Source organism: Dreissena polymorpha, chromosome 12 (assembly GCF_020536995.1).
Source record: "Dreissena polymorpha isolate Duluth1 chromosome 12, UMN_Dpol_1.0, whole genome shotgun sequence".
NCBI classification, from domain to species: Eukaryota; Metazoa; Mollusca; class Bivalvia; order Myida; family Dreissenidae; genus Dreissena; species Dreissena polymorpha.
In genome coordinates this window covers 51,483,857-51,500,872 of record NC_068366.1, presented here as the reverse complement: position 1 = coordinate 51,500,872, position 17,016 = coordinate 51,483,857, and the positions used below count along the sequence as shown (strand labels likewise).

At 34.4% G+C, this 17,016-nt stretch overlaps 1 protein-coding gene across 1 annotated transcript in view; it reads right to left on the bottom strand.

Annotated features, from left to right (window-relative positions):
- The window catches only part of LOC127852602 (uncharacterized), a 96,347-nt gene that overhangs the window by 35,537 nt on the left and 43,794 nt on the right, over positions 1 to 17,016 (bottom strand). The window contains exons 14-20 of the mRNA XM_052386552.1: positions 15,736 to 16,045; positions 14,779 to 14,881; positions 12,435 to 12,714; positions 8,803 to 8,959; positions 8,373 to 8,478; positions 7,468 to 7,829; positions 3,687 to 3,845 (exon numbers count right to left, since the gene is read on the bottom strand). Of these exons, the coding sequence (XP_052242512.1) occupies positions 3,687 to 3,845; positions 7,468 to 7,829; positions 8,373 to 8,478; positions 8,803 to 8,959; positions 12,435 to 12,714; positions 14,779 to 14,881; positions 15,736 to 16,045 (1,477 nt within the window). The remainder of the gene's footprint in view (positions 1 to 3,686; positions 3,846 to 7,467; positions 7,830 to 8,372; positions 8,479 to 8,802; positions 8,960 to 12,434; positions 12,715 to 14,778; positions 14,882 to 15,735; positions 16,046 to 17,016) is intronic.

Here is a 17,016-nt window from a genome sequence, read left to right as displayed (position 1 = left end):
AAGAAGTCAGTACATCGTTTTTTTTGTTTGTTTTTTTTGTTGTTTTTTTATCGAGTGCACCGGGATTGTCTCCCATATGGCCATCGCCCCCAGAAAGACATGTTAGTTGGTTACAGGGGATAGTGCAAGATACAGGAGACACCCCGTTCCAGAGGTGACCCTGGGTCTTTAAATTCCCGGTGTACAGCACCTAGTACACTGCACCTCGGTTTAACGTCTCATGTGAAAGACGAGTAAGTAGGTTAGGTGCAGCGGGGGATCGAACCAGCGATCTCTGGGTTGTGAAGCCAGTGTGTTACCACTAGACCACGGATCCGCTACTGAAGTCAGTACATCAGCCAAAACAGATTTATTTATACAGTTCTGATAGCACTGGCAGAACAGTCTATTTTCCCTTAGAACAGTCCATTTACAGACATTTTGATTGGTTAAAAATATAATCTCTACTCATAGACTAAAATATAATAAAAACACTCAAAAGCAACAATATTATTTAAATTGAACATAACCAAAATATTTCTAATAAAATATGCAAGCTCCACATGCAATCAGCTATCAAAACACACCAATAATTAATAATCAATATCTTAGCTCTTGTGAACTCTGCAGGGGATTTTCTCAAAGAAGGCTTATCAGTAAAGGTTCCCATTATTGATTAATTTGCAACATACTGATAACAAATGTGATAAACATTTAGTACAGATTTACACAACAAAATTACAACTTAGCAAAAAATGTTATTATATTAGAAAAATATGCATTATGAAGTATGAGACCTTAAAGGGTTTTGAAACCAAGGGGTCAAACAAATTCCAAAGTTGATCTAAAAATAGATTTGGGAACCTGAGTAACCAGGTTAAACAAGGGAGATAAATACTGCAAACTGATGTACAGATTGTCTTTCTTTAGCTATCTCTTAGAGGATAGGCTTATCATAAGTGCTGATGACCAACTGTTAATTATGAAAAATCTGTGTAATTAAAAATTACATAATACAGTTAAAGTTACATAATAATAGCATAATAAAACTAAACTTTACTACATTACCAATCTGATCAAGATTGAATCATAAATATGGCGTCTCGAGTGGTAACAAGTTTTTTTTAAATTGTGACTTCGTTACCTAGTTTTGGACACACGTGATTAAGATTCAAACCTGGTTTAGAAATTGTCAAGATTAACATTCTGGCCAAATTGACATGACGCCGCCTGTCAATCAAGTTCTTATCTAAGAACTGATCTACCAATCAGCGATCAATTCATCGGGCGCGTTAGTTAGCAACGAACTGTCCGCCATTTTCTAGACAAGCTATGTATAGGTTCACTTTTACTTTTGCGAGTTTCTTTTGTTTTCCTCTTATAAAAAGTAGATTAAAAATGGTTAAACGGTGTCGATGGGGACTATGTAACTCGGACAATCGATATCCTGAAAGATTAGTTGGTGACATTTAATTTATATCGTTTCCAAAGCCGAAAAGAGATCTTGAGAAGTGTAAGAGATGTATAAATGCATGTGGTCGTCACCACAAACAACTGAACTTCAACACTGTCAAAGATAATTATAATTTTTTCGGATATACTAGCAGATTTAAATAGTTTATGTTATCGATCTGATTATCACATGATATTTCATGTTTTTTTTAAATAGTTTTATCAGTTACTAGGTCATTAATATACAGAAGCGAGGTTCATGTGCATTACTTAAAGAGAAATAAAACCCAGCATGAAGTCTAATTTGTGCTGTGTTTTATTACTCTGATAGAAATGCACTTTATTGCCATTATACATGTTATTAGAAGGTGACATGTGATATATTATATTAATAAGGGTATCTACACATGTGCAGACATGTGTTGTCACCAATGAACGCTTTAAATCCACTTTTGAGATCGAATGCCTAGTTCTCCAATTTTTTTCAACAAGTTTCGTTTGATTTGTTCGAATAAAAAGCGGAAATGAAATAAGGCAAAAACGGTGTGAATAGGTTTAATGTAACTCTGACATTCGGTATCCATAAGTTAGATTAATTAAATATATACCATTTCAAACGTGCGGTCTTGACAAGAGCAAGTGGAAGCTTCAATGTGTAGAATTACCGAGATCACCCTTATGGAGCATTTATTTATTTAAATAACTGGAAATGTTATGTTAGAAATACCTACGCATTATTAAGTATGAATTATATCACGTGTGCTCGTAGAATAATAGAGAAGATTGGTACCAACTTTGCGTAACTTAACGAAATCCCCGTTATAAATCGAGTTTTGTGTGTGTCAGAAACAAGTGAAAACGATTATATGTTTCTATTTTAATAGAATCGAATCGATAAATGCCACATGATAAGATTTATTATTACTGATATACCCAATAAATGCCGACTTTGGGAGAAGATGGTACCTGCGCCAGCGTCTGATACAGGTAGCTTTAATGAATTCCCCTTCATATAGCGCTACTTTATATATGACAATGATCAAACTTATTGTGCTGTCTTGCACTTTCAATTATAGTGATTGATAAATGTCACATAAGCAATGTTTAATATTATTAATATCACTTTTATACGTAATAACATGTGGGATTTTGGTACCCTTGGTGTCAGAAAGCGTGTAAAACTTCACCGAAACCCCAGTTTAAAGCGCTATTTCGTGTCAAATACACGAGTGGAAATGTTTCGTAAATAACATGGGAAAATGTCGTTGAAGAAGTGTTAATTTATTGCTAATACCAACATCACACGTAATAACAGGTTCGATTTCGGTCAGTGCGCAAGCGTTTGAGAGCGTTATTCATGTACCGAAAAACCCGTTATAATTAGCTGATGTTCTCTATAAACGTATATTTTTTGCATTCGCAGAATAACTAAATGACACAAACCCCTTATAAAAGTGTCATATTGTGTCAAAAAGTCCTTAAAAAATAATCCGGAATATCGCATTAATCTACATGCAGTATATAGGCAATGAAGCCATTTTGGTGTTAGCTTGTCTAGATTTGCTACCCGCTGAGCCACGTGATTAAGTGGGCGGAGCGATCATAGATAAGGCGTCATGTCAATTTCATCAAGATTGTGCCATAAATGTAGCTTAAAGAGTGGTAACAAGGTTGTTCGAAGAATTGATCCGTTGGCAAAGATTCAAACGTGGCCTTAAGATTCTGTGCAAATGTTATCGAGATTGAGTCATAAATGTGAGTAATCTAGTGTGGTAACAACTGACGGCACACATAGACTGGCAATAATAGTTCCCTGCATATAAAATAAGAAACTTATACATTTTAGAACGAAGATGCCATTTTACAGAAAATTGAAGATGAAACTAATGAAGGCGGTCCACTGACTATACATTTAATGGATTCAACTATATCCAGTTTCAGTTGGTTATTCATTTTGATTCATTAGGTATCAGAGAAATTAGATTCGTTAAAAATAATAGTACCAATTTTAATTATATTCTGTTTTTATTTTCGTCCTTAGCTGCGCGACCATTTGTTTACATTGTACAAGGTTTAATCAGATAATTTTTAAGGAAAATACTATTATGAATTTAGGAATCAGTAAAAAAAATAAAAATGAAACAGTGAAAATAATCAGTAATTTTCACACAAAAAATGTATTTGTTGGAAAAAAATTTGAGAGGTGATTTATGAAAATACAATATACATTTAATACTAGCGTAAAGAAACCTTACATATGCAGTCCAAAGGAGATGTAGATCCTGGGTTGGACGTACTGGCTCCCAGGTCACACACCATACATCTGTAGGAGGCACGTGCATCACGGTACGTCCCAAGCCCACACATGCCGCACTCACCGCTGGGCTTGATTTCAAAGCCACTCACACATGGCTCTGTTAGAGATTACAAAATACAATTAACCCTTTTTATGCCTAGTGAACTCTCCCATCCTTCTAAATTGGATCAATTTATTTCCAAAATTAGGGATGTCTAGTATATTTATTTCTATATTTAGAATATTTCTTACAGAAATTCCTTTAAGCAAACAGGGCAGACCCACATGAGACACCCCATCATGTGGCGTCTCATCTGGATCTATGCTGTTTGCCAAGGCCTTTTTTCTAGATGCTAGGCATAAATGGGTTAACCTAACACATGTATAACTGGAAATTATGTATTCACCGGTCCAAACAAAAGTTACAATTATAAGAAAAGATAACAAATGCCCGAACAATCAAAGCGCTGAAGGCAATAGCCCTTACCAAAATGACTTACTCCCGCTTATATGCGGCTTATATGCGAAGTATAAGGGAGTTATATGCGGTTTATAAACCGCTTATAAGTCGCATATAAGCATTCAAATATCTTGTATAAGCGAGATATAAGTCTAAGGCAGTTATAAGCGAGATGTAAGTCTAGAAATGTTTTGCATATAAGGGGCTTATATGCGGTTTATAAACTGCATATAACTCACTTACAACATAGCCAAAACTATCCACCTTTTTCTTTCGCTTATATGCGGCTTATACACCGCTTATATCCAAGCCTCAACTGACCAATCAGTTTACATTTTTGTCACATGACCCAGATTGACCAATCAGAGCAACACAATACAATAACAAGTTTGAAATTTTCAGTCAAACACTGGTGTGTGTGTCTTTTTAATGATTTCTAACAATTATGCCCAATATATATTATAAATATATAAATCTTTCTAATCAGATACTGTTCATGATGTGTATTTTATTATAATTTAACGAAATAACACATTCATTTTGATGAATAAGGTATTAAATTAGGGCATAGACATGTCACAGTTTGTCAAAAGTGGGTGGGGTAATGGTCAGTGTTTTCTTGAAAACAATGTCATAAACTCAATATAATAATTGGTAAGATTTATCTATTTTATTAGATAAAATAATGATATATAGTTAAATGATGTCCGTCTGATTAATAAAATGTTGTCTTGATTTTGAGTTTTTTTGTTTTCAAGAAGGTCTATATGCGCGCGTGACGTATTCGTTGTTTACATGTAAGAAATCTTAAGTGATGAAAGTGATGTTTGATCGCCCTTTAAGTGACGTATGCTATTGTAAGGTATTACTTCTTTTCTAAATATATTTTTAACTTTTATTGTTTGCAATACACTCGTTGAAGGCTTATCTATTTGGTTATGTAACATTCAAAGCATGATAACTTGAATAAATGGAGTTTATGAAAAAACAATTTTTAACAGGTTCCCCACCCACTTGCAGGTGTGATGAACTCTTAAACTGATAAAGCAGCAAACATTTCTGTTGCTTTGACGGTAAATGTTTTCCAGCATATGCCGTTTTTTAGCTCTACTGGCCGAAGGCTGCACGAACTTATGTGATGGTATGGTTTCCGTCGTCCGTCCATGCGTCCATCTGTATAAGCGGCTTATATGCAAACTGCTAAATTTCTTTATAGCTCTCATATAAATCGCTTACATGGCACATATAAGTGGCTTATATGCAAACTGCTCAATAACTGTACAGTCCGCTTATAAACCGCATATAAATCGCATATAATTCCCTTATACCCTGCTTATATGTATCCAATTTTTATATGCAGCTTATACGTCGCTTACATCTCATTTGCATGTAAAATCCCAACATGCGGCTTATAAGCGAATTATATGCGAAACTTGTAAACCGCTTATATGTGACATATAATTTTTTTTTGTAAGGGAGACTTTTTTGCTATTGTACAATATTGCACACAGCTCACTTTTCAAAATATAATTTCTGCTTTAAAAATCACACGTTCAAATAAAACCCCACAAAAATTGTCAAAAAAATTATTATGACTAAATCAAATGTTAACATGCATAGAAAGAATCCTTAGCAATTTTGGATGATATAGAGATAAGTTAGTCCAACAAAAGATTTGCAGAATGTTCATTAAAATCTGATAACGATTTTATTATAAGATGGAATCCATAAGAAATAAAAAATGCAATCAGCAAAAATTAAATGATAGAAATGCTCTTAAAAATGTATAACTGTACAGTAATATCGCAAAACTACTACAAAACATTATTAGAATAATCACATAAAGTTTGGTGTCAGTTCAGGGTTACCCAAGTAGCTTAGAAATAGAATTGCCTATTAAACACTACAGCTCATTCAATATATGGTTGTAGCAATCATAATATAGATTTGGGTTAAAGTGGTACAACATTTTGATCCTCTATTTCTCCTTATCCTCATCCTAATCATCATCATCATCAACAACAACAATGATATCACACTCATCATTATTAATTACAACAACGCAACTATCATTATTAACACAACCTTATGAAAACAACAACAAAATTATAATTACCGTAATGATAACTTTCGATAAAAGCTTTAAAACTTTGATGTATTAATATAAGACAAATCTTTTTCTCAGCAGGATCAAACCATGTGCACTTGGCTGATACTTTATTGCACAAATTTTGGGACTCAATCACCAGCCTCCACGCAGAGATTTGACTGCAACTAGCATAGCTGGATCAAATCCCTGCCTTCATAACCAACTACGTGATGATAAGCCAGCCACATGGTACAATAAATTCTCTGTTTTGTATTTGTTTGTTTTTTAATGTAGGTAATTAATTTTGTCATTATGAACCTACTTATTATACAATACTTTCAAAATGTAAAATGTCCACTCTAAAGCTAAAATTCTGATGAGTGTAGAGTGTAACTGACCCACTACTACTTATACATCCAACAGAGATCAGCCTGTGAATGTATTTCTTGTATTTCCGACACAATTTGAATTCCAATTTAGTTTTTTGTTTCATGTTTAATTTTTCAACCAACTAAATACTTCAATAGGTGAAAACTACAATGAATTCATCCTTAAATGACTACTTATAACAACAATATAACAATAACGTATAAATGCCATGGCGGTAACTAAACAAATAGCTTGCTGGGATAAGATTTTTGGATGTCTGCTCATCTTGTTTTGTTAGCCATTTCTCAACATAAATGAACAGTTATACAATTACAATTTGGAACATTTTATTACAAAAAAGCTGATATATAGTATGAAAAATACTGGAAACATTTGGAAATCACTTTTCACTGTGTTTGGTCAATTGTATGCTGTTTGTTTTCTGAACATCAAATGAAATATCAGGATTGCCATGAAAACAAAACCCAAACAATGTTATCATATTTCAAGCTTTAACAAAATCAATAACATCAATGTCACCAAGTTTTAAAAGATATTGAAAGAATTCAATGCAAGTTAAATGATTGTAAGTTCTTTTGTATTTAAAGAGTGTTGATGGTTGTAACTACAACTGAACTTACTTCAGGAAAACTAAACGTGTTAACTTCTGACAAATCTTTAACCATCCACCAACAGCATATGGTTTATAGGGAATTTATTTTATACTGGTAATATGCTTAACACCTCACACAGACAAAAAAGTAGAAACAAATCATTTAAATATATTTATGAATTTATCCAATTCTTAACAAATTAGTTTACCTTTGCATAAACTCCGGTGTATTTTCCAAGCAGTTAGCTTTTCTGTGAAATCGTCCGCATAAAAAGCAAACTTCGGTGAGGAGGCATATTGTTCCCACAGTTTGCCAGTGTCTGCTGCTGGGTTGCCATGAATCAAGGTCACCTTGATCCCAGAGTCCTTTGCCCTCTGTACTGCTTCTGCAACTTGTTGTAGAACTGTGGCATTGCCGATGTCGCCATGTGCTCGGTCCGTGATGATGATGATGTTATGCACGGTGTCCTTGAGAACACTCCTGCCCATCTCGTCAAAGGCTGCTGCTAATGCCGCGGTGATATCTGTGACGGCGCTCACGTCCACAACACTGGCCAATATATTGGCAAATCTGGAACAGATCAGGGTATATATGAGTCTTGTTTTGGGAAAACCAGATTTAATGCATTTGTGTAAAGCGTCATCCATGACTAGCCTCATTGGTCTTTTATGGAACTTTTTGTTTAAAGGATCCCTCATCTAAATATCATGCACAGTGAACAAGTTTTTGTGATGCACAGTGTAAATGATATTAGTGTAAACTTTCGTCAAAATTTGGCCAAAATTCTGCCACTGAATACGCGACAATTATATTCAGAATACAATGTACTACATATTTGTTTGCTGAAAAATTCTATGAAGGCTCATCAGCTATTACCTTGAACAAGAACATTTTTCTGTTTTACATGCATCAATTCTTTCATTATGGCATCCATCATTCTGCCGAAAAACCCAATAAGTCTGATTATGGATGAGGAGATATTTTTATGGGTTTAAGGGCTTTTTTACAATAACATGTAAAAATATTGTGTTTGTTAGTTACAACAAATAATAATATAAACAATGTACCAATTAATATATATATATATATAAATATTAAAAGTGAAACAATCACCTATCTGACAGGCCTTTAGTGAAGGTTTTGGCTTTGTCATACACCGTCAATCCTTGTATAAACCAGATAAATGTCACATGCAGATTGTAGGAACACTTGAAATTGGCTGAAATAAACCATACATGTGTTAGCAATAATGACAAGCCTATCAAACATTTTTTTGATCACCAGGTTTATAATTATGCATACATACTAAAAAAATTAGCAGTACTTTTTTTACATTATATGACATGTTATAATTTAGATTGAGATGATATATATTGCAAAGGCATAAGAAACTTTGAGTTTTCACTGATAAGAGTATGTATAAACGTACTGTTTACATACAATTTATTTTGTGACAAAGTTATTGAGGAAATGTGTCACATAATAAGAACACATGAATATAAACTATATACTTAAAAATACTTAAAATGTAAATCACACAAACCAGGGCAGGTTCTCTCCACAATTTCTTGGACATCAACGTCTTGTATGTTATCCCTGATTATGAGAGAGTTGGATCCTGTATCAGCAATGGCTCGCACCTCATCTACGAACACGTTGCCCACACCAATACACACAGCATACACACCTTGGCTTCTAATCTACAAATTAAGGGGTGTATTTTTTACATGTAACCAATACACTATGCAAACACCCCAAGGTTGTAACTCTGAAAATTAACGGGCGCACTTTAAAAATGTCCCCAATACTCTTGTCACATACACCTTGGTCTTCACTCTACAAATTAAAGGGATCTTTTCACGGTTTGGTAAATTGACAAAATTGAAAAAAGTTGTTTCAGATTCGCAAATTTTCGTTTTAGCTATGATATTTGTGAGGAAACAGTATTACTGAACATTTACCATAGTCAAATATAGCCATTATATGTATCTTTTGACGATTTGAAAACCTAAAAATTATAAAGTGTTGCAACGCGAAACGATTGAATAATTTGGAGAATTCTGTTGTTGTCGTTTAAATTTACGAAACTACGAAGATTGCTTATATAAGGTATAAAATACTTAAACTGGGTATACTCGGCGGAATAGCCGAGAGAGCTAATGCGTTTTTACTTCAGACTAACTCCAGGACTCCGGGGGTCACTGGTTCTAGCACTGGTTCTGGATATTTTTTTTTCCTTTTTTTAATTTTATTCTGGATTTTTTACTGGAGCTTTTAAAATCCAATGTTTACATTTATCAATATAAAGCATTTAATGACAAACTTCATTCAAAATATGCCAAAATCTGTGAAAAGGCCCCTTTAAGGGGTTGGCATTTTAAACATGTCACAGACTTCTATTCTGTGATACGGCCAACACTATGTCAAGCCATTGTTAAAAATGATTGTAGTAACTTAACAAGCTTCACTTGTTTGAGCTTTGACCTCCTATAGTGACAGACCTTTGCAATAGATGAACAAAACATGGAGATAACAAGCTTTCTTCATTTTGTGATAAATAACTTAAAACAAGAGATGTGCTTGTCAGAAACACAATGCCCCCTATTGCACCACTTTGAAGCCATATATTTGACCTTCTAGTCTGTGATACGGCCAACAATATGTCAAGCAATTGTTAAAAATGATTGTAATTATTTGAAAAGCTTCACTTGTTTGAACTTTGACCTCCTATAGTGACAGACCTTTGCAATAGGTGAACAAAACATGGAGACTACAAGCTTTCTCCATTTTGTGATAAATTGCTTAAAGTAAGAGATGTGTTTGTCAGAAACACAATGCCCCCTTTTGCACCGCTTTGAAGCCACATATTTGACATTTGACCTTGAAGGATGACATTGACCACTCATCTTTAGATACACATGCATGCCAAATATCAATTTGCTATCTTCAATATTGCAAAAGTTATGACCAAGGTCAATTTTGGGACACACACACACAGTGAAACACACATACAATGACAGACAGGCCAAAAACAATATACCCCCCCCCGATCATTCCATCCGGGGCATACAAATTCATGAATGACAGATACAGTCCAGACAAGCTTGTAAGGTCTAAGGCAGACACACATACACTTGCTACCATCAGCTACCATCGTGGCTGCTAAATTGAGCTTTCCACAAGCCAGCTTAACAAAAATCCTCAATATGAAGTGGAATAGAAAATGAAATGGAAGAGGGGTATTGTTCAGTGACCATTACTCATAGCAACAGAGCAATTTAACTACAGGTCTTTATCTTTAATCTGATGTATATCTGAACTTGAAATAAAATTTTAAAAAGTTATCACTTAAAACATAATTTCCAGCACAGAATAAAAAGCAATGACCCTCAATAAGTGAAACACGTTATGTGATTTCCATATGTATCTTCTTGCTCTTTCCTTTCTGACTATTCAATATGGAAGTAACAGACAGTGGACTTAGTTTTGCCCTTCTCTGTTTGTCAATTCATTATGAAGATAACATATAGAGGAATTTATTTTTCAGTGTTGCAGATGGTTTACCTGTCTTCCCTTGACAGTACTTAAAGACAGATAATAAATGTGCAATGTCAACAAAAATAATTGTTTCTGGCACTTAATTTGTTTTTAAGTTAATTAAGCCAAAACATTTGTTTTATTGCATTTGAAATTCTTGTTAATGATGACATAAGAGCACAATCTCCTACATATTTATCCAAGAAAAGCACTAGTCAGGTAAGGTTGTGACAACGGGTATCTAAATATGAAGTTTGATTACAATTGCTCAATTCATTCTGGATTTATTAAGTATAATCCATTTTGGTTATTGTTAGTAAGAATGAATTTGCCATTGAATCTGTCCAAAAAATATTAAGTCACAAGCAACATCTTAATGTGAGCTTTTGATATGCAATCCAACCTGAGAACATTGCTCAGTCAAGGGAAAGAGCCACAATGACTGTTGTAGACAGGTGACCACTGTTCTCAGGTGACCACCTTTTTAGATGGTAGGTCAGTTGGTAGAAGTGCCAGATCTTTACCCAACACAGTTGTTTGCAAACAGTGTTATGTAAACAAAGGCTGATGGTAAATAAAAAGGATAACATAAAATATTTCTATTTAATAATACAGATTTATATCTTTTGAAGTGATTTCATACCTATTTCTAAACTCTGTTCAAATTACTTAAATTGGAAGATATTTTTAAATGCAAGTCTGAGCATGTGTGTCATGTTTTGGTTGTTGGCCACTATAGCATGGTAATAGTTATGCTCAGGTTTGTCCAAGGATGATTTTCATCCAGGGGGCAGAGGGGGGGGGGGGGGGTTGGATCTAGGCTCAATACTGTATACAGGTGAACATTGTTTTCAGGTGACAGCTTAGCTTAGTACGGTTGAACTGTATAAAGTTACATTAAAGTAACTCAGTTTTGTTATTGTGCAGAAACCATTTTTCAATATTTAGTTGGTGGTGTGTGAAAAAGCTAAATAGTTAGACCTTGACCCAATCCACCACATATGCAACCCTAAGAGGTCATCACAAAAGGTATGTAAGACATTGCTTTAGAATAATTCTGTGCTCAAGTTATAGAATGGAATACATTTTTTATTTTCAATGACTGCGATTTTGACAAAGACCCTACCCATCCAATATGCAATCACAAGCAAGGTCTATATATAACATCCTCAACTACAACTAGATATTATTTTTTACTTTTGACGTTTAAAACTGATTCAATAATTGTTCATATTCCAAACAAGTGCTGCGTTTGTAAAACACAATGCCCCCTACTGCGCTTTGAAGCCATGTATTTGACCTTTGACCTTGAAGGATGACCTTGACCTTTCACCACTCAAAATGTGCAGCTCCATGAGATACACATGCATGCCAAATATCAAGTTGCTATCTTCAATATTGCAAAAATTATGAGCAAGGTTAAAGTTTTGGGACAGACACACATATACAATGACAAACATACAAACACATACAATGACAGACAGATGGGCCAAAAACAATATACCCCCGATCATTCCATCCGGGGGGGGGGGGGGGGGGGGGGGGGGGGGGGGGGGGGGGGGGGGGGGGGGGGGGGGGGGGGGGGGGGGGGGGGCAAACAAACGTCCTTTGACAATCGACTGGATAAATGGAGTCTACCTCTTGAGACATCTGTACAGTGCTTGCATGGTTAGTAGAAGCACCATCTGTTACAACAATCATGGCCTTTACAGCGTTCATCCTGCCGCGGTTTAGCAGCATTGTTAGACCCGCTTCAAGTGCAGCTGCAGTCTCTGTCCCTGAATCTTTGAATAGCGTCTGGGCGAGGATGAAATTAGTAACAGTTGTTGCATCACTGGATAGTTCCAATATGAGGTCATTAACTTTGTTACCAAATGGTATAACCCCAACCTTTACCTTGATGGGTGCAAGAGGAAGACTGCAAAGAGATAACAACAACAAATTATCAATGAAACTCTACCAGTATTCATATTTACTAAATATTATCAGGATATTTTTGTATAAAATATGTAGTTTTACAAACAGAAGCTTTTGTTTATAATTCTGTCAGAAAATGGCAAATGTCATTGTTCAGCATTTTGCTATTAAGCCCACTTACCATAAACAATTATTAAAACCAGGTAATGATGGGTGTGTGGCTACATTTTTATCTCAAGGCCATTATTGGAAAAAGCTCCCTACCAATCTCAAATGTTCTACTGCAAAAGTGAAACACCAGGTCATTGTGGTTAAGAGGATGTTTTTTTTCAATTTGACCTTTTATTTAAACCATCTTGACCCTGCGACATAGTCTTCAGTTCAGTTTTAATCCCAAAAAGCGTCTAAAAAGTACTTTTTCCTGAACAGCAAGCCCATGATCACAAATTTTAACTAAGTGATGCTAAAGCTTTAAAAACAATTATGAGATATAGTTGATTGATATTTTGCTTAATTTTATCATGAATTTTCAAGTTACATTTCTGGGACTTAGGTTTGCATCGAACTGTTGAGAAGTTAATTCTTATTCTACATGTGTTATGTCATACAACTTCCTTGCTCAAATGAGATGTGCACAACAGATCGATTACTTGTCATTGTGATTGAGTGTAGACACTTTGGCTACAGCTCAGTGAAAGCAATTATTGATTGATTTTCAGTAACTAATTGCTTTGTTTGGAACTATTACCGTGTTATTGCCATATATGGTTATGGCATATATTAATCAGTAAATTTTAATGCTTTGAATTAAAACAAATAAATTTTCTATATAAGAATTGATAAAATATTTCATAGCAACGAGAATATTTCATTGCAACGAGAAATACACAAGTTATTTTTGTAAATTGTTTTTGGACAATGTTTCATTTTAAACATGACCAGTTTAAGTTATTCAGCATGGGAGTATTTAAATATAGTGCAAAAAATAGCATAGAACAGTCAAGTCTCTTTTGGTCACAAATAAGACTCCTTCAATGATTCCTGCTTGATATCGACATAATCTTTTTGAAATCATGTTTGAAGGCCAACAAGTTTTTGATCTGCTTGTGCACATCTCATTTGATCCCTTTATTTGTTAGAATACTACATAGAATTCAAACAAAACGTTATTTTCCAGGTATATCTAGTTTGTATGTTGGCATTAAATTGAAATGGCTTTATTTTTACTTCTATCAAATTGAATTGTGATGGTCTACCTAATTTGTAATTACACTGTGAAGTTCTTTTTAACATTTCTGGGCCAAGAGTTTGATTTGGAGATCCTTCAAACCAGTCTAAATTGCAATTGTTGCATTGACTGCTTTTGTTGTTTTGTGTGATCTTTAGGGTCAAGCCTTGCACATTTGTTTTGTTTTTAACTATTTGGCAATTGGTTCCTTGCCATAAATAAAGGACAACCCATTATTAAAAGTTTTCTCTCATCCTGATGTACCTGAAGGTTACCTTTGGGTACCAGTATATTTGTCTCTGATGACCTAAATAAGCAGCAGACTTTTATGGTAGACATTAGAGACAGTTGTACATGTATATACCAACATACACAAGGAAATCATGTTTCATGATGCACTAACAGTGAGTTAAGACAAGCCTACATATCGTTATGTATGTCCTTGATGTAGGGGTCAAAACCAAGGTTGTACAAGCATGCCATGTACAATCAAACAAAATCATATGACAGACTGAGTTTGAAAAACGGCAATAATTAATATTTAACATGCTATAAAATAAGCATGTAAAAATGTAGGAGTAGTAACATAACATGAACAAGACTAACCATATGTGTGATCAGTACATGATGTTTCAAGAAAGAAAAAACAATCAAACTATAGTCATGTTATTTTGTATTGTCAGTTAGCCCCTCGTTTACCCTTATGACTGTGTGTTAATTTGCATTTGTGCAAATATTCTTATTACAATTTTGATGTATTGCTTCGTGTTTTAAAAAAGTTTTTTTATTGAAGGGAATGAACCATTTGGTTTTCGAACAAATTTCCATCATCCTTACTTCATGATGAAATTATTCAGCTTAACTTTTCCCAATGGGTCAAGAGTGGAACTGGCTGAGAAATCCATTATCAACACAAGATCCATGGAGAGGTTGCATGGGTCTGAAAACAGAAACAAACAATTTGCCTTGAACAAAATTTAATATACTTTGCTTTGGATATGATCCAGTGTTAACAATAACACTACATGAAAATAAATACCCATCCTGTCCATCAATAACAATTATGATTCGGTTCCAATTGTGCAGTAGATAGACAGATGGAAAAGTATGGATGTATGATGGTGTCATAAGCGTTAACGCTTTTAATTCTCATTATAAGAGCTTCAAACGATAGACTTATGTTACAAACTGATTGACTTAATGTCCATATAATGTTAAGAACATTATGGCATTAAATAAAAAAACAATACAAAAAACTTATTTGGTGGCACATGTATGCTTAATTAAACCATTGGAAATCAATGTAAATCTGTTAATAATCATAGTAAAGTACATGATAATGCATACTGACCATCAGGGACAACAACGACTGAACTCCAGGAGGTAGCAGCTACAAAATATGTCATTGCATTTCATTAATACAATGTAACATCAACAGATAGATGAATATTTGTTTTTATTTATTTACTTATATGCTGATATATGCAAAGTCACTGGTTTGGATTACACAACATTTCTAAATATGTTAAACTAGCTAGAAATGTATTTTTTATTTCATTGAAGAAAAACAAATCACAAATAGTAATTGATAAGGATCTGGAAATGTGATACCACAAATATATGGGCTGTGCTCTGTGCTTTTTGCACAGGCTCGTCAGGGAAAACACTTTCTGCTTTAATGATAACGCTTTACACACATGCATTAAACCTTTCCAAAGAGCATGGCCCATATCCATTATGACAAGAAGGCTCAACATATTTTATATAAAAGAATACAATATTGCAGCAACATACCCTGGCATATTTCTCCAGTCACATCAGTATTTACTAACACGTCAAAGGTCTTGCTCTGGACTTTGTTCGCCTCTGAAGCAATCCTCTGCATCTCTGGTAAGGGGTTAACCCCTCCAACAACCAGTACAAACACATAGTAGTTCTTCTCCTTTGCTAGGATGGACCGGTAGTAGGTCTCAAACGGATTCAACGACTGACTATCCGTCACGATAAATATCACCTTGGCTTTATTTGGATCTGTGGATTCTTTGTCTAAGAGTTGTGTTGCCACTTCTATGGCACTGGCAATGTTTGTGGTCTGAGCACCACCCTGGTGGAATTAAAAAGCTGTGTGGGTTAACTCTTTCAGTGTTGGAACCGAATTTTTAAGGCCTTTGCAAACAGTTTGGATCCAGATGAGAGGCCACAGACATAACGTCTCATCAGGATCCAAACTGTTTGCTATTCTGACAGTATTCTTTAAAAAAATAATCAAACAAAATGCTAATTTTAGAAAATCAGCAGACAACATTTTTGCAGACGACAAATTTCCCAGCATGCAAAGGGTTAATTGCTGCTATGAAATGCATGATGCTAAACATGCACAAGTTACAATTTAATAGAAAAAGCATCAGATTTTAGGATACTGTCGGATAAGATATAATATTTACGCCCTTTCTATTTTCGCAGAGATCTGTTTATCCCTAAAAAAACCTGCATTTTTTAGTGGAAATAATTAAACAATCCATCATAGGACTAGACAATGGTTTTAAGATAACGATTTTGGTTATATTGGGGAAATAAAGTATTCCGTAAGAAATAAATTGTTTACCAATTAAAATAAATTTAAAATCAATATCAAAGATATTTAGTGATATTTAATAGTTTATAAAGGACCTTTTTACGAATTACTTTAAAATGTAACGCAAATGCCATTTGTTTACAATAACTCTTGCATGATATCTCAACAAGTACACTGTATAGACCATCTAGTCCTGACTAGTTTTCTGTCAAATATTGAAATTCATCATATTAAAATTGTGTTACTATCTTTCTACTTTTATACATTGCTTGCCATTCTGAGTTCCCTCAGTACCTGTGTCTAGGAAATTTAACCAGGGTACAAAAGCTCACAGCTACGACAACAAGTTTTGAAGATTTTACCAGGTGATCTAGTTTTTTACCACACTTCCATCAGGTCAAAATTGACTGTTTTGTGAAAGAAATAATCTTTCCAAGTTTCATCAAGACTAGATCATAAATAATGCCCTAGTTTTTTTTTAAAGATTTATCTGGTGACCT